Consider the following 22918-nt stretch of genomic DNA (forward strand, 5'->3'; position numbering starts at 1 on the left):
CGCTTTTTGTCCTTTCTGTCCTGCAAACAGGAATCATCTTTACATGACATTTTAAAGACCCAGTCGGCAGTTTTATCACTGTTGCTCCATGCTCCTTACCACCTCTGTAGATCAGTGAAATTGTCTAGGGCATTTAAAAAAATGCCCATCACTTTCAATCATCCTGTTTGGGAATTTGAAACGTGCTTTATCCACAACCTGCTTCAGCAAGTCGGTTTCATTTTGTAAAACCTCTTTTAATTGTCTGCGTTTTTAGTTTTAGCAGTCAGTTCATCCGTTTTAAGTACAGTCCAGACATTTGTTGTAATTGTATAACTTAAGTCAACCATTGAGTAGTGATGAAATATGCCAGTAAGCCTCAATAACTGCAGTTCTAGCAGCCAACAAGCCATTTGGTTAGTAAAAGGGAATCACAAGTTTCACTTGATCACCAGCTCATCATCCTTTGACACATCTGTGCATAGATGTAGAATGTAGTGTATGAGGGGTGAGCTGTACTGCCCAATCTTGATACTATCCAGTAGACAGTATCTTCCACTTCAGTTGGCAAAGAGTGAAATTGATAGAATCATCTTAAAGCTCCAGACCTGAAACACTAAAGCCTTGCAAAGTTTTACACTTTGATTTTAACTAATTTTTTCCCCAATTGCAATGACAGTCCGGGAATGAAAACGTCCACAATCTTCTAGATCGACAGGAACAGAGCCAGCTGACAAAGTAGCACCTTTCTCAAGCCTGCACTGGATCTGAATTAGTGTCTCTCCAGCCAAGTAACAGGCACATAAGTGAGTTCCAGCATTTAGGAAATCAGCATACTAGCGCTGCATATGAACTCATCAGTCGTAACTTATCATTGTTGATGTCTAGGATACAAGTTTTACAAATTAAATTAGTAAAAAATGTGATTGGATGAAGGACAGTTTTAATTGTGTCTGCTATCGACTAATTGTTAAGTGCCTAGATGCTAGATGGAGGTAAAAGTAAGAAAAGCACAGGTGTTACATTAACAATGGCCCCCATCGATTCAAGTGTCACAGTAAATGGGGACAGTGAGACAGCATGCACTAAAGGACCCTAAAACTGAAGCAGCTTAATACAATTCAACCATCATTAAGTTGATTATTCACACCTGTGTTTTCCTACTGTGACATGTCAGAATGTGTACTATGAGGGAAAAAAAGCCTATTATACACACATCACATGTGGGGTATTTTTGAAAAAACAGTATTGATGAAAAGAGTAACTTCTGCATACTGACTCCAACCACACATTTATTAACATAGACAATATTTTGACCCCTGACTAAGATTTGATTTCGATCGCAACGTCCATTTAAATGAATGTGTGGTTTTGTGATGTGATCAGTTTCAGTAATTTATTAAGTAAGGCTACTTCAAATTCAAACAACTAACTCCAGAAATGGTATTCCAAGAAGGGAAAGATCAGTAAGATAGATGGTGATGAATGTGGAACCACATCAAGTTGTGTATATTTTATAGGGATGATATGATTGGTTTGGGAGTGACCTTAGAGAAGAAGGAAACAAACGATGATTTGGGTGTAACCATAGAAAGAGAGCACTGACTAAGTCAGAAAGAAAGTGGAGTAAAGTGATTTGATTACAAAGTTTGTACCAATTGAATGTGTTGCTCACGTCAACTCAGTCTCATTAAATTAACAAATGCATCTTTTTCCTCTACACTGAGACTCACGGGGGATTTGACTCTTTTAACGCACTAAAACTGCATGTGTTGCTGAGATGTGTTGCAGTCGTGTCTTGGTTTGCTTCCATGTCACCCGTCTTGAAAGATGTATGATGCCTCATAGTGAGGGAAATGAGCCTGTGCAGATGGGTTCACATGGGCACTGTGAACCCCTGATAGATACAACAGCCTGTTCATTTTTTGTTGATCCCACAGAATATGTCATAAATCACTTACTGGTGCAGCTGTCAGCAGAAACCGCTGAGAACTCGGATATCAACATGCAGACATATCCATAAAATTCCTCCCTAAGTAACTCTTCTTTCTCACTGCATTATCTAAGAATTTGGTATGAGTGTGTTGGGTTGTTTTTATCTGAATACACGCGATTAAGCAACTGCAGTGGCAGTAAATACATTTTCCCATTTCTTTTCTGAGTGTGCTGAACCACTGTCTCTCTCTCCCAAGGCTTTTCTTTGCCTATTTTGAATCCGCAGAGCATCAAACACGTACACATACACACCTAACAGCCCCTGAAGGCCATCACTGTGATGAGAATTTACAGACATACAGAGATAATCCAGCCATTGCAGAAGGTCAGACTAATTTATTTAATGTAGTCATTTTTTTTTCATTTTTCTGAGGATCAATGAGCTAATGTCTGGATGTGATTAGAATGATGAAACTGCCAGTAAAAACATCCATGGTCACATACTGACGTGCAGGGAGTCAGCAAGTGAAAATATTCAGTACACAAATATTTCAGTAACTTAATCATTTTCAATCAGTGGCATGGGTTAATAGTTGACAATAATCCCAAATATTTAGATACGATTTTGCATCAGAGCGTATTATTTGGGATATTTTGTTTTGGACAGCATAGGATTCTGGTGTTACACAACATATTGCTCTTGTATATTTCAGTGAAGGGATGAGCAAATGGAGCTGGGGACTGTGTCATTAACTCATCTCAATGGCAGACAGTACTGCCATAGCCTATTATCTCCACATCCTTCGGTAGCTCAAGAGCCAGATTGTCGACAACAAGGCTGTAAGTGCTGCAAGCCAGCTGGAGACTGCGGGGCCTTCAGGGAAATCATTGCCAGAATGCTTGGAGACGGGCAAAACTGGCCTCCTGATCAGTCAGAGAAGGGACAGTATGGTGGACTACACATGACAAGAGTGCTCAGCTCCCGATTAGTGCATTTACACTTTGACTATAGGATGTTAGGATGTGTCATCTGAGGTATACCTCAATCTGAAAAAATGATTTCCAAAAGTCAGTAAGTAAACCTTGAGTTTGGATTGTTTTGTCCAACTGCTATTTCAGCGGTCAAGAATGAACTTTCATGCTTAACGTTTAAATCTGAAAAGTGCCATGAATGGCGTCATACCAGCTACTGAGTTTGCATGTCAACAGGTCCATCTCCATAACAACTGAGTCAAAATGATCCACTCATGAAGACTGTGTGATACAGATGAAATCTAAGGAAAAACCTAGTAAGTGGACCTTGAGTTGGAATTGTTTTGTCAAAACTTATTTCTGCAGCTTCACCAATTAAAGGTCAATTCTGTACTTGTTGAAGTTATTCTCAATGGTGCCATAAAAAGTAGTGATAAACAGATGAAAAAAAATAATAGGGTTGCACCTTAGCTCCTTTTACCTTGTTGAGAAATCCAAAAAGTCTGATAGGCAAATAGTTTATTTCAGAAATTACAGTTCTACTTCACTGAAGATCCATTCTTAGTATATGTGCACTGGAGGTTTTACCTTTCCACATCACACTTCTCCAAGTTGAATATTGCACCACGGTTGGCTTCCAAACCCATTGTGATGTCACAAGTCATGCTTAATACACGTCTTAAACTCAGATTTAAACGTGGGCGCAGAGAAACTCCCCCCCCCTTCCCCCTCAGTGTGAAAACAGCCTTCTAGCCAAACTGCACATACATCATTCTGCACAGATATCTGATCAGATCAATAGTTATGAATTTTCTGAAAGAGAAAAAAATTGCTCTTTAGTATTCACTAGATGTCACTGTTATCCCATCCTTCTGAGAGACACTGACTGCACTGATTACTGAGAGTGTTGCCACAAATAAATGCATAAAAATTAAATGCGTACCCATTTCCAAGTCAGTGACTGGGTTTTAATGAGACTCCAGCAAAATAAGAATTGGGCAGTATAATTATTTTGTTCTATTAGTTCACTGTTTATAAAGTCCAGGAAACAGGTGAGAGCATTGACAAAACATACATGAATGGATATTGGGTTACCTATTGTATCTTCCAATTTATGGTATAGGCTTATTTATGGAATGTATGAATAAATACATTATAGGGGAAAATCCAAAAATGAGGCTCCTTTAAATGGATTCTGTCTCATGTATTTATTTGGGGCAACTATTTCAATTAGCCTAAACTTTCAGGATAATTGTCAGACTTTATTACCCATGCACCCTTTAAACAGATACAGTAACGGACCTGCCCATTTACACTGCTCTCGGAGGACAGGACATTTTGACCTGGATCACAGCAGAGGCGCGTCACCGCGGGTGGGCGTGGCTAACCGGGTGAATAAAGCTGTATCCTCCGTTACGTTGCGGCAGAGTTACCGTCTGACACGAAAGACAGCTGAGCACCTAGCGGACATTTGAACCGCAAGTGATGGAAACCACGGAGATCATTTTATGCACCTTCATCGGCTCTCACTACTTCGGCACCATCCTCTTCTACTTGTGGCTTGTCATCTGCGGGACACCTACAGAACTCACCAACTATGGATTACTTGATTAAAATTGGGCCACCTGATCCTGTTTGCGCCATGACAACCGACCAGAATTAGAGCAAGATAAGTCGTTATGGATAGTTGTGCAAATGGTGCATTCCCTGCTCAGAGAACTGGTGTCAAAAGCAGAATTTCAATCTCACGATATCGCATCTATTTGCGCGTAAAGGACGTGGACATAACGGCTTCTTTCAACGCTGTCTGAAATACTCTGCGCTATGTTTTAGTTATTATGGGAGAACGCAGTAGTTAGAATAGAGGGTGTGTTTGCGAGACTGGTTTGTTACTGCTGGCTTTAATGTGAGAGTGGCGAACAGCTTTTAGTGCGCGCATACCAGTTGTCCGCTGCAGATCAGCCGCTCCGTTACCACAGGCGATCCACCGCAATCTTTGACAGACAACAGGCCTCACCAACCATTGCAAAAGGTTTAATTGAAAATCCCTTTTCAACTCCTCTCATTTGAACTTCCACTACAACCGAGAGAGTTTTTAAAGCTGCGCCCAATTGCACCTGTGAGGCAGGAGTAAGCCATGGCTTTACCAGATAGTGGCATGTCTGGGGAGGAGGTACCCTTCCCAGAGATTGTAGAGCTCAATGTGGGCGGCCAGGTGTACATAACCCGATATTCTACCCTCACAAGTGTGCCAGACTCCCTGCTATGGGAGATGTTCAGTCGAAAGTCAGCCAAAGGACTGGCCAGGGACACCAAGGGTCGCTTCTTTGTGGACCGTGATGGTTTCCTGTTCCGTTACATCCTGGACTACATGCGAGACCAGCAGCTGGTTCTGCCAGACCACTTCCCTGAGCGCGGGCGTCTGCAGAGAGAGGCTGAGTTCTTCAACCTGCCAGAGCTTGTCAAACTGCTGGTGCCCAAAATCAGCAAGCAGAACTCGCTTGGCGACGAGGGATGTCAGAGCGACCCGGAGGACTCCTCACCTGGGATTGACATGGCCCCTAACCTCAGCTCCCTGGGTGCTGTCGCTGCTGCCTGTGCCAGCCTGGTGCCCGGTACCATGGATGGCAAACGGTCTGGGTTCATCACTATTGGCTACCGAGGCTCATACACCCTGGGCCGTGACAGCCACACCGATGCCAAATTCCGCCGGGTGGCACGGATCATGGTGTGTGGGAAAACCTCTCTGGCCAAAGAGGTGTTTGGGGAGACGCTGAACGAGAGTCGTGACCCCGACCGCCCCCCTGAGCGCTACACATCCCGCTACTATCTGAAGTTCACCTTTCTGGAGCAGGCGTTTGACAAGCTGGCTGATGCAGGCTTCCACATGGTGGCCTGTAATTCCACAGGAACCTGCGCCTTTGCCCATGAGCAGACGGACGACAAGATCTGGACCAGCTACACTGAATATGTGTTCTACCGTGAGTGAGACTATCGGCTTTGTTCCCCTGGTCCCCCATCCTGTCTCCAAGTGCCCCCCCCCCTCCAGCTTCCAGCCATCCTGTCCTTCTCTCTCTCTGATGGCTCCTGCACCAGTAGATGTACCATAGATGTTGTGCCCCTCCATCTCTCTCAGCAGCCTCCAGCTTTTATCCTATGAACAGTTACCCAGCTGCTGCTCCGACTCTTCAGACCTTCTCTCAACCCCAGATCCATTCCCCTCATCCTCAGGTCCAGCTTTTGCCTTTCCTTAAACCGCCGCTCCATCTAGTTGTAGTCCCCGGTCCTCAACCACAGCAACCCCACAGCCTGTCCTGCAGAGACTGATACCTTCTATATACTATACTCCCCTTTGTACTTTATGTATTGCATCTGCCTTGGTAAAGCACAATATTGTATCCAAGAGCTCATTTTGTTAAATATGTGCCCCGGTGTGTCAAAATGACTATTAAAGCAGTCACAAGGGCATAGGGGAAAGGGCTTCGAAGAGTGGCCGTGATGTACAGTGCTAGACTTTGCCTGCTTACTCAAGCAGATCGGACTCTCTCCTGCTCCTCTGAACTAAATTACCAAATAATTGGACATCTTATCAGCCTTGAGGGACGTGAGCAGCCCAAGCACAAGAAAGAAATGCAACACAAAAATCTAATTTCCTTTAGTTTTTTCTTAAATGTGTCGAGTACCATGTGGTTGGGAACGTGCCACACAGTAGTTTATCTGTTCAGTTGTTGTTATGAATGAATGAGACTTGTGATAATACAGCCACATGGACAGTGGGGGGAAAAAGCATTGAGCTTTTTATTTTGAAAGGGAACAGTAGATTGTAGGTGTGTAGAGTTTCCTCTTCAAAATTACGCTTATTGTGTGGCAAATGAACAAGCAGCAGGTTTTGATAAACAACGATGAAAGCGGAAATATCAAGAGATCTCATAGACAGAAAGAAAAAAATGGTTGCCAGATGAGGTGTGTGTATTGATTGTGCAATGGAGCTTTGAGTGTTTTAATCTCCCACGCTGGTAAGGCAGAGAAGATGAAGGTGTTACTCACTGTTCTATTTTTGTGCTTCTTTGACATTTCTTTGCTCAATTACCTACAGTATTTAAGAGCATTATTAAAGTGAAAAAGACAGTCACCTTAGCGGATCACGTATTGAGTGTTCTGTAAACAGTAATGTTATTCTTAATACTCAGTTAGGTATTAGTTTAAGCTGTTGCATATTTGAAGAAAGAAAGGGTAGGATTACGTGTAAAGCCAGCCATAGCCCAATGTTTTCTCACTACTGTACAAGGGCATGTTTATAGCCAGCGGGTATAACTTCAGTTATAAAGAAGTGAGTTAAGAAAGAGAGTCATTCCCAGATACAGCCTCAGGACACATCTGCACATCATATACAGTACCTCAGACTAAAACACAAACTGAAGGCACTTAAGACTAAGCTGATGACATACAAATGCAGACAACGTTAGGAAAATTTCCCAAATGTAGATGCTGTAACAAGATTATGAATAAGAGGTTGAATATAAAGTTTTAGTTGAGAAACAGCCATCGAGGCAGTGTAGTGCAGGATTTCTCCTGAGCTAGATGGTGTCAGGTTGTAGTTTTGGCAGAATGTCTGACAGTGACAATAAATATATTCTGAGATGTCTAGAAACCGCAATGTTGTGTTTCAGTGTGATGAAGTGCTGTTGACATCTGAGTCATTATATTAGACCTGCTGCAGTGTGTTGCTGCAGGTGTAGACAACACTGAAATGAAAGTGTTCAGCAAAAAGCGAAATTTATTTGTCAAATAAAAGATGTTTTCTTTCTATTCAGGTTGTATTTTCCATTCGTGACAAAATGTTTTCTCAGTATTGAATGACATTCAGAACAAACCATGAGGAAAGTGGTACATGCCCTTATATTACTGCAGTTACATTTTCAGTGACAATACCACTCAATCACAAGTAAACCAATTCATTTTCATCTCACCATTTCCCATTAAAGGGAATGTCCTTGGACATAAACTCTACTTAAATTAAATGTTCAGAACTCTAGCCTCAGGCACTATCTCCCCCATCCTCCTATCTGCTTTTCCACTTTTTTTCTCTTTTTTTTCAGCCCTGTCTTTGAGTTGACCAGAAAAAGGAGCCAGGATAAAAATGAGGACATGCATAACAGCCTCTTTTTAAATCAGCTTACAAAACCCTTATTTTGTTGACAATAATTGACCTAATTAATACTTACGTAAAAACCTGGAAGCATATCAGGCCTAATATACCAGACTGTGAAATACTGTAGCTGTATAGGCTTCACAAGATGAGAGATGGTTGTTGCCTGCTGTAAAAAAAAAAATCATTTTTATCGAGCAAACCCACAGACAGAAAAGTGGTCATAATTTACACTTGAACAACAACCAGGGTTATGTTTATGTAGGTGAGGCAGTTTTATGACTCGTTTTTTTTACCAAGAGATGATCACATGCTAATTACCGTAGCACGAGACCTCCATACCTGATCTCATTGTGGCCTAGATAAAAGCATGCCTGATGAGCTTCACAAAAACTGTTGAAAAATGTATGTGGCTGCCATCTTGTAGAACAGAATCCTCAGAGACAATATCGCGCCTGCACTGTCTCTTTAGCCCACAACAAACACAGTCACACGTGCATTCCTCAGTCACTCTCCTCCAGCACTCCCATGCAATTCGGGAGCGCCAAGGTCAGTCATTAGCACAAGCATGGAGAGACACGTCTTATGTGTGAAATTCCTCCATGAGTCGCCTTGAGACTCAACATTCAACAGTAGATGTGTTGACACTCCGATATTGAACAGCAGCAACAGTGAGGTCCACAGGCTGTGATGAAATGCTGCTTGGGTTTTTCATTTATTTTTTTTATTTTTTTAAAAACTCTGTTGTGTAACATGTGGCTGAAAAGTGTAGCACGCCTGTCTCATGTGCCAAACAAGACGCAGGTTTTATTTGTGTCACCATAGTGGTATACCTGTTCTATCCAGAGTGTTACAATAAAGATTTTTTTTACAGCTAGGTGAGAAAGAGGGGGAAGACATGCAGGAAATCGTCACAGGTTGGATTCGAACCCTGGACCTCTGCATTGAGGTATAAACCTCTAGGTATATGTGTGCCTGCTCTACCCAATGAACTAACCCGGCCACCAATAAAGATATTTTACCATGAAAATCTGCTTCTCTGCCTTTTGGAAAAACTCCAAATAACAGGTTGCATCATTTGCTCACCACACAGCACACAATCAACTGAATTAAATCCTTTATTGTGTTTTATCTACATTCTTGTTTACCTATACCACAAGGTTTGAAGTCAATACAATTTCTCCGTGAGCTTGTGCAATTCATTATTAAACTCTTGTCATAAAACAATGCTCCTCGAGAGTACAAGACTGCTCTCTCTACCTTGAGGCAGTGATTTGACCCATGTCGTGTTCCCGTGGTGCTATTGTCGCTGTAGGCGGCTCTACGTGGCAACATGCCTTGGCTTGGTCTGCTTTCCTAAGAATGATCCCCTTGTCTCATAGCCAGCTGGGTCATCGCTTCCCCTATTTGGAAAAAGAAAGGAAGAGAGCAGAGAGGAACAGGAACGGATGTACGTCAAAGGAATAAAGGGATCGGAAAATGGGGCAATGAAGCAGAGACAGGGAGACAGATAACCTGGTAGAAGCTATGAGAGTGGGAGAGTATTTAACTTGGATTTGGTGTTCCCATTTTATCTCTCTTCCTGAGCAGCATGAAATGTCCTGTTATTCGGAGAGGTGCTGGACCATCCTGACAAACAAAGCCCTCAGTGGGCCGTGCTGTAATGTGTTCCCCTGTGTCCTGTCTGCTCCGTCAACATTTACAGAGAGATTCAGTTACACTGACAGATATAGATCCACAGGATTACAGTATGGTTGGGATTAATATTGATTTATAGTATGATTTGATCAAAAGAAAGGGGGAAAAATTGATATTTTCAAACAGAAAAACAATGTTTTTTCTTCCTTATGTGAATCATGAGCTGTGCCTTTTAATTGACTATAACCAGCCCAGATTCCCAGACTGCGTCCTCTTTTATGAATAGACATACTGCATGAGTTAGAGTGACAACACAGAGCACCAGTGACGCCTTTTCTCAACATCTCAGACTGAGTATACTATCAGATGTTGTCTGCATGCTGCTGTTTCCGTTCATTCAGAGTGTTCAGCTGCAACTATCTGTGGCTCGGCCTCCATGCCTTGTCTACTTTCAGATCTACAGTATATTTGGCTCTGTTATCTTTTTGTCCTGTTGTTTGTGCTTACGTGGATGTTTGGCGGACAGGCTGGATGAGTGTTTGGGAATCTGTGTTGGGTGGGTTGGCGCTGGGTTGGTATGGGGGCCATGCCTAGGCAATGAACTAGGTGCACTCCCTGTCTCACAAAATGCTGAGCAGGCAGTTGGCCTCTCTAAACACAGACACACACATGCACAGAGGGAGGGAAGTTGCTAGGTGAGATGTGCAACAACCCTCCCGTGTGAGGCTAATGACTTGGAGCTCTACGGTTTTAGATCTAATTGGCTGCCTTCTTTTCACTCTTATTTGTGATCAGTTAAGAAGGCATTAGCAGGCAAACAAGCCATTTGCCTCCCTCGTACTCTCTTGACAGCAATAAACAGTAGAAGTCCATGCTAGTATAGCAAAGCTTTGTTGCTGCTAATTACCTTAGAGTACCGTTGGCCAATAGGAGCATGTAATAGGGAACTGGAGAGCGCATGCAGCATCCTGAGGCCTACCACTGCTTTCTCCATCAAAATGTGACTTGTGTGTGTGTGTGTATAAACGTTAGCCAAGAGCTTTGTATGCTTTTTATTAATTTGCTCATGCACATGTAAGCTACATGAGCCCGAAACCTGCTGTGTTTGTCTTTAACGACAACGTGGTTTGCCCACGCTGCCATGTAAGTCCACATGCGCAGCGTACAGTAGCGCTGGCTCGGGGCATTTTTTTAATCTCATTTTGTGTTGGGTTATTTATAGTGAACCAGGCATGGAGTCATATGTTTACCGTCACTGCACTCCTCTATCCTCCAGCATGGGTACACATGCTCCGTTGCTGTCCCTCCTTCTCCTCCTTTTCACACGTCTCCTGCAGAGAGAAGCTATCACAAAACATATTGGCCCACAAACTCCATTGTGCAAGGTCAGGGGGTATCTATACCCAAGGGGGGAGACAAAGAGGGGAGTTAACAAGGGACTCGATCTAGCAGCTGAAAAGGAGCAGATTAGGTCACTAGTGACGTACAGTACTGTATCTCTATAACTGTAACTCTATCTCTCTCCATATGTTGTCTCTTTATTATTCTCTTTGACTTCACAAACTTTTCTTTTTAAAGCTCAAAGACACATAAATAACAGACAGACATGACAGAGGAAAGCATGAGGGATGGAAATACAAAGTAACAGTAGGATGGGAATGAGGGAGCATGAGTTAAGGAGAGTGAGTCAGAGTGTCAGAAGCAAGTTGGAGGATTTAAAAGAAAAGCAAACAAAAAGTCGAACTCAAGTGGCAAAGTTCCTCATAGACAGTACCTAGAGATTGTAAATATGTGAAGAAGAGCACGAGGAGTGGGGCAGGAGCAGATGGAAAGGAAAGGAGGAAGAGAAAAAAAGAGAAATGCCATTGGACAAAGTAAGGTGGGAGGCAATAAGTCTGATGCAATATATATATATATATATATATATATTAGTATGTTTTGTTACTTTATTCTTAAACAATACAGCAAGCTAACATACAATTTCTTCACCAAGAAATTCACATAGTGATCATGAATTTGGGTTCTTTGTCTGGGGGATTGTAAATTATTAATTACTTATAATTCTGGATTTTTAGTGTTAATCCTGGTTTGTTTTGATGCTGTTGTTTGAAGGGTTGTTATTTAACCTCCCTCCCTTTTTAAACAGTTTTTATTAGGGAATTTAGTTTTATGTTGTTTTTATGGTTTTAAATATTTCCTATGTTTTTGTTTTGGTTCACTAGGATGGGTACACGGTATGTTTTTATGGATAAATAAATTGAACCCTAGAACTTGGTGCTTTTAGATATTTGTGCCCAGGGACCCACTGTCTCCTAATCTGTTTATAACTAATGCTAAAGTTTCTTTAATGAATGTCTCAAGATGGCAAATTACTTTAATCTGATGAGTTTTAATTGCATGCCATCAATCACTGACAGAGGGGGGGGAATAATGTTTTTATGCTGAAGAGTTATAAAAAATAATTGATTGAAAAGTTTAGCGTCAACAACACAAAAAAGCATTCCACTTCATGTATTTATTTAAACGTATAATAATGTTGTAACAGGTACACAGTACATCAATGTGGTGAAAACAATGTGAACGGCTGGTGAGCAGTTACTATGTATCTGCTGATCGAATGTGTTTTGCTTTAAGCAGTGAGTTGTAAATGTGTCTGTCAGCGCTGTTGTTGTTAGGACGGGATTCACCTCGGCCATCTGGAGATTTGGGCTCTAATCTGCCCCTCTAATTGTCAGTAATCTGGACAGGCAGGTTTGTCCTTGGTGCTGCAGTCCTAGACAGGGATGGACCCTGGCTGAGACTGAAGCAGGTGGCAGGGGGGCTGCAGGGGCTGAGGGATGCCAGGATGGGCTTTAAGGTGCTAAGGCAGGCTGGTTATGGGCTGTGGTAGCCAGGCAGCAGCTCAGGGTATTTAAAGCAGGGGAAATTAAAGAGGAGGAACATGGAGCAGGTGAATCAGCAGGACACTTGGATCAAACGTACATTTTTGCAAGTCTGCAAAAAATAAAAAATCATATAGTAGACTTTTTACACACCCAAAAGAATTGAAAAACCTTATCAGCCGGTTAGTTATTGATGACTTGGTTTCTTCCTTCTCTTCCCCCCTTTCTGTCCTCTACCCTCCACTCCATTGTTTTGCTTTTCTTACTTGGCAGCAGCTCCCCGGTCTCCAGCTGTATATACGTCACGCATTTCCTCTACATTATGTAGATTGACAGATTTGTAATTGCTCAGAGACTTGTGAGTACACTTCAGTAATTTTGATATGGACGACTGTGCTCTTGCCAACACATGTAAAGTTAGTATGCAGAATATATTGTTATCATGTCTGATTACGCCTCTGTATGTATTTGCTCTGATGGCAATCAGAGAAAAGACAATGAATGAGAAAACAGTAGGTGGTGAGGCCCACTCTGTCATTAGGCGCCATACTGATGAGCACTTCACAAAGCAGATGTTGGATATCTGAGCTGAATACTAGGTCATTAGATTTAAAACATGCTGTAATTGCCAAAACTATGTAGCGTGAGCTCCCTTTAGAACAGCAGGAGAGAGCCATATGTACAACTTCACACTCTGGATAAAAGGCTTCTCTCAGTCTGAGAGACATTACTATGCATTTGTGTAGCTCTGGCTCCTGCATTTCATTGTGGCGTTACCATGGAGATGATGCTGTCCTCTTGTTTGCCACCTGTCAGTGGCCACAGTGAATTTTAAATAGTAGCTTACCCACAGTCTAAATCACCTGATCATATTCAAGGTAACAGAAACAGCTGATACCTTTATTTTTAAACAGCTTTATGCTACATTCATACATTGCTAGGTATTAGAGTCAAACAAAAATAACACATAAACTACAATGATACTGCAGCTGTTTTCCAAAATCCCATATAGCTTTGGTTATTACCTTTAGCAATTCAAGACATCTGTCACTGAGGTCCATTTGAGAAGACCCATCTTGCTGTAAAAGAAATACTTCAATATTTTGGGAAATAAACATATTTGCTTTCTTTCTGAGAGTTAGATGAGAAGATTGATACCTCTCTCATGTCTGTATGGTAAATATGAAGCTGAAGCCAACAGCTGACTAACTTAGATTAGCCCGACGACTGGAAACGGGGAAACAGTTAGCTAGTTGGTTCTTGCCTTATGGACTGGTGCCAGATGACCAGCAGAGACTTATTGGTCTTGAAGAAATAGTTCAGTAGTACATATCTCCCTTTGAACAGAGCCAGGCTAGCTGTTTCCCTCTATTTTCAGTTTTTATACCAAGCTAAACTAACTGGTTGCTGCTGGTGGTAGCTTCATATTCACTGTACAGAGTTGAGCATGGTATCAATCATATTTCCTAAAAAGGTCAAAATATTCCTTAAAGTTTGTATTGTAGCTAACATGCCACCGTCGGCACGCTAACTAGCTTCCATTTGGAAAGTGACAGCTATTGCTTAACTTGCTAACGTTAGTACTAGTCTCCTCTAGACAATACTTTTTTCACATTATTTCAACTGCTGAGTCACTGACAGCTCCTGAACGCTCAGTGTTATGTTCGACCCTAGCTCGGCGTTAGCTGTCTCTCTTTCATGGGTCTAGTTGTGGTGATAGCATGGTGAGTAAGATATAACTGTTAGGGAATGTTTAATTCAGTACCTTCTCATGCTTTCATTTAGTCAGGTTGTAAGAATACATAATGTGCTATGATTCAAGTAAGTAAATATTCAGTTGGGGTGAAAAAACAACATTACACACTGTAGGGGAGACATTTTGTGACAGAGAGGTGCCAAACCCTGGCAACAGTGACACATTAGAGTTGCTAATAGCGGTAATGATGGCGGCGAAGAGATGTGTCACACTGAACAGATGGGGTAGACTGAGAGAGAGAGGCAGTGAGCTAGAGGAGAGGATGTGTGAGAAAGTGCTTTGGCTTTTGCATATATCCCTGGAGAAGTGGCCCGGGGAAAAGGGTTGAGTGCTCTCTTTCGCTGTTCTCCTCCATGAGGCTTAGTGGTGGAGGAAAGCATGGAGCCCATCCCCCATTGGATTATTCCTTCAACACTGCTAAGCCCCCATACTCCCACGTCCAGGCGGCCTTCAAACACATGTATTCATTATGAGAGACACTAAATGCACCGAACACACAAACACACACAGTGGTGAATATGTGTCTACCAACCCCTCATTCCCCTACATCTTTCTTTTTTTCTCTCTGTCTTTATCTGTCCTTCTTTCAAATGCTAGTACATGCCTAGAATATAACCACACACACACACACACACACACACACACACACACACACATATATCTGCCTGTATACACTGTATGCAAAACACCCACATCTACACATACAGTACTCACACACATGCTTACGCATGCATGCACAAACACACAAGACACACACACACACACACACACACACACACACACACACACACATACACACACACACACACACACTTGTATTCAGGTATTCAGAAAGCCAAGGCAGTGGGAGAATTCTGTGCCGCCTCCGTTTGTTTGACACAAGCAGCTTTTCCTGTTATATAAGGCGGGTTACTGTGACGATGAGCCCTGTGGAAGAAAGAGTGCAGGCCTTGTGCGTCTTCATATGTCTGTACACATGTGTGTGTGTGTGTGTGTGTGTGTGTGTGTGTGTGTGTGTGTGTGTGTGTGTGTGTGTGTGTGTGTGTTGTGTGTGTGGCATATTGTACCTGTATATCTCTGCATAAGCATGCATGTAAGAGGCTGTGAGAGAGATTATCTGTTCATAGCAGCATATACTGCATGTGGCTGCTTCACAATGAGAGTGAGCATATGTGACACTGCATGAGCAGTATGCACGCAGGACTGTCATTACAGTAACTTGGTGTGAGACCATGTCCAAACTCATGTGGATAGATTCAAAAATGTTTATGTATTGAAGTTTTTTCCGTCCACAGAGCATTTTCCAATTGTTTTCTGAAAGTCTAGCACCCACATTGAAATACCACAGCAACAACAAACGGCTCAGATTTCATCTGTTCGGCATTTCCTCCAGAGGCTTTTTGAAATGCTGTTTATTGTATACAGAGCAGGAATGAAGACCAGAGGAAGTGAAAATTCTTCAAAATAACAAATCACATGACAAGAGAGCATGAGAATACTCAAATGTATGTTACAGTAACATTTTGGATTGACTTTGTTTTCCCAATCCACCCTACAACACAAAAGAAGCAATTTCGAATCGTGGTGTGTTCTCTGTGTTCAAAAACCCAGGATTAGTGCGAAACTGACGGCCAAAAATAGACAAAAGATGCATTTTAAAAATGTATCCGCTTTAGTGTGGACCAGGGCTAGATTTGCTGTGACTTCTCAGCCTATCTGAGGCTGTGTACCATCATGTAGACAGTGAAAATCAAAGGAAAGAGAAAAGATTGGCTGTTTGTAAAGCGAGAGGGGACAATTGAAAATGGTTGGGTTTTCAAATACTAAGAGATGCAGAATGTGCATGTACCACTTTAACTATTCTGAGAAGTCGCACCACAGCAACCTCTTGTGTCCTCACACAGAGATGAGATGAAAAATCAACACACCGTGAAAAATGGCTTGTCAGTCACGCTTCAGTTAGGAGGTTTCACGCTATCTGGTCATTTACAGTATTCCTTCTAGAATAATGTACATACAAGCAAAGGTAAAAGGGAATTCTGAAATTAAATGAAACTGTCCTCCACTCTCCTTATCTCTCATTGCCTTCCCTGTCCTGCTGAGCTCCTTTCGCTGCTAATTTCTATTTCCATAATGCTCCTACACGCTCTTGTGCCAGCATGTGTTTACTTTTGTACTCTTGGAGACAAAAACTGTAAAGCTCAAAGCTGAGGTGCTTGTTTCTGTGCCAGCCACACACTACTGACACACTTTGATAAGGCAAACAAAAAAGTGAAATGTAATCAAATTTCTGTGCAAAGCTCCACTGTTAGGGGGCAGCAGAAACTACGCACTATAGCTTAGACCTTAAATCAAACACACCAAACACCTGAGTATGAATATTCTATTTATCGTCTCACTTATCTTTTTTTAAAGGAATGATTTAACATTTTGGGAAATCCTTATTGGCTATCATGCCGAGGGTTAGATGAGAAGATTGATATCCCTTTAATGTCTGTACGGTAAATAGGAAGGCATAGCTATCAGCTGGTTAGCTTAGCTGGGAACAGTTTAACCGTGTGCCCAGCACCTCTGTGCAGTGTCTCCACTGGCTGCATGGCAAACTCACAGTGACGTCAACTCTGCAGGAAGTTACTGTGACCGGCTGTTCCATTCTGAACTTTGGACAGAGCCAATGCTTGCTGATTCTCCCTGCTTTCTGTCTTTATGCTAAGCTAAGCTAATAACATGCTGGCTCTAGCTTCATATTTGCTGTGCAAAGTGGTATTGATCTTCCCATTCAAATCGCATCAAGAAAAAGAATAGGTTTCTGTAATTGTAACTTTGCATAAACTGCAAATTAAAAAAAAACCTAAATCTGTAATACTTTCTCCTTGCTGCAGGTGGTTCATCAGTGATTTCCAAGGCAACGACCTCTGACCCCCCAGCACTCACTGAAGTAGTGACCTCTTACCCTGAGCCCAACAGCACTGGCCCAACTGAAAGCTTTCCAAAGCTTTTGCCCCGGGACTGTCTTTCTCCTCTAACACCTCCTCTTCCTCCTCCACCTCCCCTTGCTGCAGACAGCCCCGACCTCCCAAATCTGTCACCTCCAGTCCTGCCACCACCTCTGCCACCATCCAAACCTTTTTCTACCTCCAGTCCTTCTCCTCCTCCCTCAACACCGCCTCGGGCTAAGAGCCCCCAGCGTCCGACCGCCCTCAACCTAAAGACGCTGCCACGGCCCACCGTTAGGGAGAATGGTGGGCCCCCGCTGGGGTTGGATGAGGAAGAGGAGGAGAAGAAGATGCTGGAGGAGGATCTGAAGAAATGCATTGACGACTTTAAAAAGATCCGCTTGCCCAGAGAGTTTCCGGATCGCAAGAGGCACTGGCAAAGTGACTTGCTTAAGAAGTACAATGCATAGAGCGTTTTACTGCAGCGCCACAGTGAAGAAACTTGACAAGGATTTTATAACAATGTTGTGAACAGTGGACTCCAGGTTTATATTCACGTTGCTCTGAGTCAGCAAGTTTACTTAAACCTCTTATGTAGTAGCTTTTGCATGTCAACAGAACTAAAATGTTTGATAAAGTGTAGTGCTTAGGCTGAGTTTGTCTAGCAATCACACATACATGATTAAAACACTGAGATTTGTCTTTTTCCATAACAGAAAACAGCATCCCTAAAGAGATTGTTAGTGACACGTCTTTGTTCCACACAGCTATTTGGAGACATTTTTTTACTTTAATATATGTAATGTTTTTAATTAGAGAGTTCTGCCCTGCTCTCTGTACTGTATTCACTGATAAAGCAACTGGAAAATGTAAGCTATGTGTGAAGGTTGAGGCATTTAACCTTGCTGATGCAAAATAAAAGAAAGAAGTGAAATCTTTGGTGCCAATCATCTAAAATATCTCACCTCATCAATATTAAACCATACGACTTCAAAGCCTTTCTTCTTCTCTCTGTCAGAGATTCAAAAGCCGTGCAGTTTGGTTCATTTTGTGATTACATTATCTTCAGGCCAGCAATGGAAAGAATTCAGAGAGAGAGAATGTGGTGTACCGGGAAGCGGAGTGGGTAATTACAGACGGCCAGCATGTGGAATAATAATGACAATAATGACTACATGAACCAGTGCACAGTGCCATTTGTTCCTCTATCTGCTCTGCATAAAATGTGCATCCAGCTTCACTAATGAATTACAAGGTGTGTTTGTATGTCTGTATCTCTAGTCCTCATTATGGGATATATGGGGCAAATCACAAAAAAGGAAGCATTACTTTATCTTTTCAGTCACCTTGTGAACTAATTCTCAACATATTCATGCAGCTAAAGCAAAAGTTTAACATTTTAAAAAAAATACACTTTTTCTTAGCAAGAGTTAGAAGCAAAGATCGCCACCGCACACGTCTGTGGGTTATGTACAGAGCTGCATGAGATTTGCTTAGCATAGCATAGTCCTCCAAATCATAAGACAATATTGGTCGTTTAGTCCTACCCTCTTACCAGAAACCGTAACGTTGGCAGTTTTTAAAACGTTGTTAACGTTGTGAAACGGTCACAGTTTGGTTAGGTTTAGGCACCAAAACTACTTAGATGAGTTTAGGAAAATATCCTGTTTTCGGAACCCTTTTGATCATTTTGCCTTTGTGTTTCCACCAGCATCCTGTTTCCACTAGAAATAATAATTGAAGCAAGAGACTGTCAAATTTCTTTCCATGTGTATTTTTGGCCTCATATTAAAGCTATAGTGCGTATAGTTTCTGTTGCCCCCATGAGGAATTCTAAGTAATGACAACAACACTGTCGGCGCGTCCACAAGGAACAGCCTTCCGTGATCGTGCACTCGCCCCCACCCCTCTTCCACGCAGTTGCCAATAGCCAAAGACGACACAGAGGATTAAAAAAAAACATGATGGACTCTTCAGAAAAGGTAATTATCTTCACTCAAGCTTCTGCGCGGGAAAGTCTCTGGATGCCACAATCTTCTGAACACAGCCATACTGAGAAATACAGGGAGAGTTGTGTGGAGCTGATAATCTTAATTAGCTTTGTAGCAACTCATTTGGCAATGACTTGAATGTGACGGACGTTCAATAATATCAAAAAGTTACACACTAAAGCTTTAAGTTTCAAGACTAAGAATATGACGCAGACCCTCCACCACATCCATATATAAATACAGTGCTGATCTACTGAATGCAACCTTGAAGATGTTTTATTTTCTCGTGTTGTCTGTTTGGTCATTTTATTTTTTTCAATCTGTCTCATTTGACCTGAGCAGAACCAAAGTCCAACCTGCTGCTCTGCCTTTGGTCATAATGACCCCTGTGGCCGTCCCATAGCTTTCTATCAACACCATGCCTCCAGCCTGATGCAGTTCAGCTCTGCGTCACCCCCGGTTAATATTGAGGTTAAGACATTAATCCCCAAGTGTTATGAGAGGGAAGTTTTATCATGTTAAACATCAGACAAATAGAATAGTTTTATCAGACACACTGGTAACTGCTAAGGAGCAATAGACATATCATCTTGCTCTGAGAAGAGGATTAACAACAGATTAGGGTTTGTCACAGTCTTTAGAGCCTCTAAACAACAGGCTATTCCTCTCACAAACTACCCGATAGTGACAATTTATACTATCCAGTCAGTATTTGCTGAAACATTTCACACCGTCATCAACACTCAGGCTGTCTCCAACTGGCTGATGATTGCTGAGAAATCCATAGAAAAGATTCTACTTTGCAGCTCATTAGAGAGTATTGCCTCATCAGCTCCTTTTCTTGTATTTCTCATCTTTCACTATTGGCTTGGACAGCGTCAGCATGCTGGCTGGGCTCCCGGGCTCAGAGGAGTGTCATCAGAGCGCGCCTGAGTCAGGATGCATGCAGAGGATAAAACAACAAGTCTTCCCGAGTTAAAATTCCTGTTGACTGTGGCAGAAGCTGCACAGTCTGCTGTGTTGGAGTCCTGTTAGACAAAACAGACATCCCTGTCCAAAACCAGTCCTTGATTGGCATTTGGGCCTCTCCATAGGAATCCGTTCACTTCTCAATTCTCTTTTACCTTTTGTATTTTTTCAGTACAGTATAACACTCTGAAGCTGGCCTTTTGACTTATTATGGATGCACTGTGAGGATTTGATCTCTGAAGTTGATAGGCTCGGCCGCTCAACAAAGGGAATACTTCTGCTTTGAAATGAAGCGGTAAAGCAGTCTAGTGGGAACAAGACTGACAGAAAAACCTTCTTTTAAGGCATGAGAGATCAAACCTTTGAATTGTAGCAGTGGTGATTATCACTGGACAGAGGTGGAGGTAACCATGGGGTCTTTCTTTAAAGTCACTTCCTATAATTTTCACTGGATTGGCACCCAGGGCACAGATTATGACATCTAAATCAAGCCCTTCCCCTATGAACGACTGCTGGGTTCAAGGCCAAGACTTTAACTGAATTGTTTTCGGTGGCATCTGATTACATACATAACTCTGAGGAGAAAAAAGGGAGGACTGACAGCAGTGGTGGAAAGTAACTAAGTACATTTACTCAAGTACTGTACTTAAGAACCATTTTGAGGTACTTGTACTTTAAATTGAGTATTTCTGCTACTTTATACTTTTTATTCCACTACATTTATTTGATAACATTAGTTACAAGTTACTTTGCTGATTCAGATTAGTAAACAAAATATGACAAATGAATGATGTACTAACCCGGCAGTATAGAGTTGTTAAAATCAGCTCCCCCTTTACCAGCTGCAACATCAAAATGATGAACACATGCATCAATGATTATAATCCAATAATAATATGATCATTACATTACATGTCATTTAGCTGACGCTTTTATCCAAAGCGACTTACAATTGCTATATATGTCAGAGGTCACACTCTGGAGCAACTAGGGGTTAAGTGTCTTGCTCAGGGACACATTGGTTGATGTATCGCAGTGGGAATCGAACCCAGGTCTCCCGCACCAAAGGCATGTGTCATATCCACTGCGTCATCACCACCCTTCATAATATTATTCTGAAATGGGACATTCTGCATACTAAGTCATTTAGATTTTTGATTCTAATACTTTAGCACTTTTACTTAAGTGTTAAATACATGAATTTTACTTGTGTCAGAGTATTACTGCATTGTGTTAATTCTACTTAAGTGAAATATCTCAGTACTTCTTTCACCACGGACTGGCAGTGCAACCCCTCCTTTGTTTCCAGGTAATGCCCTATTGACCGAAGTAGCCTTCAGCATGAACAGGATGTCAAAGAAAACCTGCCAAAAACATCCTGGCCAGTCTTCCATCTTCTTTCCTCAAATGTATCCATTTTTGCCTTTCTGCTGACACACAGGGCTCCTTGCATTTGCATGAAAGAGCACCTTGCAGATTTATTTCAAATGGCCTGCAATACATTAGCATCTCATTTCTTTAGGGCATGAGTTATCTTCAGTACTGAAGGCCCCCCTGACAATTAAAGCTCAGCTGAAAGTGATCCTTGTAAAATACAGCGCTGCAGTGAGGGGCTTGGGATATTTTAGTGTTTCAGCAGTCAGGAAGAGTTTCACACTTAAAGATAAACTTTGTATGCAAGCAGTATGTATGTGCTAATGGAATGTGGCTGTAGGAGAGATAAGAGAACTAAGGCATAATTATTATGCCTGGAATGGGAGTGCAGAGCGGGCAGTCAAGCTGTCTAACATGCTCGCAGGTTCACGCTAGTGTAAAAATTTAGCAGCCTGCAGTTTTCTCATTATAAGTGGTTTGGTGTAACCAACTTATTCTTAGTGGTGACTCACTACTGAACTGTTATGGGTAGAACATATTGGGAGCAAAGATCACAAATTATCAAAAACTACATTTACATCCATTTTTTTTCTTTTAATGCAATATTTCAGTCAATGCAACCATTATTAAACACTTTATTCAGGTTAGAAAACTATGCTGACACACACCTGAATTATATATCAGTATGCACAGTTTTTTTTTTATTTGATTTTGTGGATGCTCCTCAAAGGTAATGCAGTGATGTATAACCTTTCTTTTTTATTTAATAAAGGAGCATTGTCGTTGGGAAAATTGTTTGGCTGACAGCGAAACAGCTTTCACTTTACAGCTAGCAAGCCACATAAATCATGTTAAGGTGCTATGTAAATTCATAAAAATAAAAACAAATCATCAACAATTCCATTTTCATTGTGTGGCATTAATAAAATGTTTCCAGTAAGCAACTACACATCCTTCCAGATGTTAAATTGATTATGTAAACTCAAGTTATTTTGGACGTCTGAATACTGTTAATCATGTAAATGGTTCAGCAAAACTATAACCTTAATCCTGTTATTTACAGTGTTTGAGTTATGCCTGTGAATGCAGACGTGAAATGTCTGAGTGTGTGTGTATGGCCTCAAATGTGTGCATGTGCAAGTGCATGGGCAAAAGCTGTGACAATGCAACTTGCACATGCAAAATGTGCAATTCATTTCACATATTAGCTGTTAACCAGAGCGGCTGCGTTGCTTTAGGAAACATGTTTGCACATAAATGTTCTTTAAACAAATGTATGCTATAACGAAGAGCAGTGCTGGCTCTCCCTGGAGGCCGTCCCCGCAATCAGCAGGAGA

At 41.8% G+C, this 22918-nt stretch overlaps 1 protein-coding gene across 2 annotated transcripts; it reads left to right on the forward strand.

Moving 5' to 3' along the window:
- The first annotated feature begins 4307 nt into the window (after positions 1-4307).
- Positions 4308-18242, forward strand: kctd12b (potassium channel tetramerisation domain containing 12b). Of its 2 annotated transcripts, XM_036003534.1 has the most exons (3): positions 4308-4837; positions 4872-5867; positions 17194-18242. In XM_036003534.1, the coding sequence occupies exons 2-3, from the start codon at positions 5024-5026 to the stop codon at positions 17715-17717; spliced, it is 1368 nt and encodes a 455-aa protein (XP_035859427.1). In that variant the 5' UTR covers positions 4308-4837; positions 4872-5023; the 3' UTR covers positions 17718-18242. The 2 variants fall into 2 exon arrangements, 1 of the variants encoding a protein (XP_035859427.1); XR_004897934.1 differs by lacking the exon at positions 17194-18242 and adding an exon at positions 7111-7695 and having other exon boundaries at positions 4308-6836.
- The last annotated feature ends 4676 nt before the right edge of the window (positions 18243-22918 follow it).

This window comes from Sander lucioperca, chromosome 1 (assembly GCF_008315115.2).
Source record: "Sander lucioperca isolate FBNREF2018 chromosome 1, SLUC_FBN_1.2, whole genome shotgun sequence".
NCBI classification, from domain to species: domain Eukaryota; kingdom Metazoa; phylum Chordata; class Actinopteri; order Perciformes; family Percidae; genus Sander; species Sander lucioperca.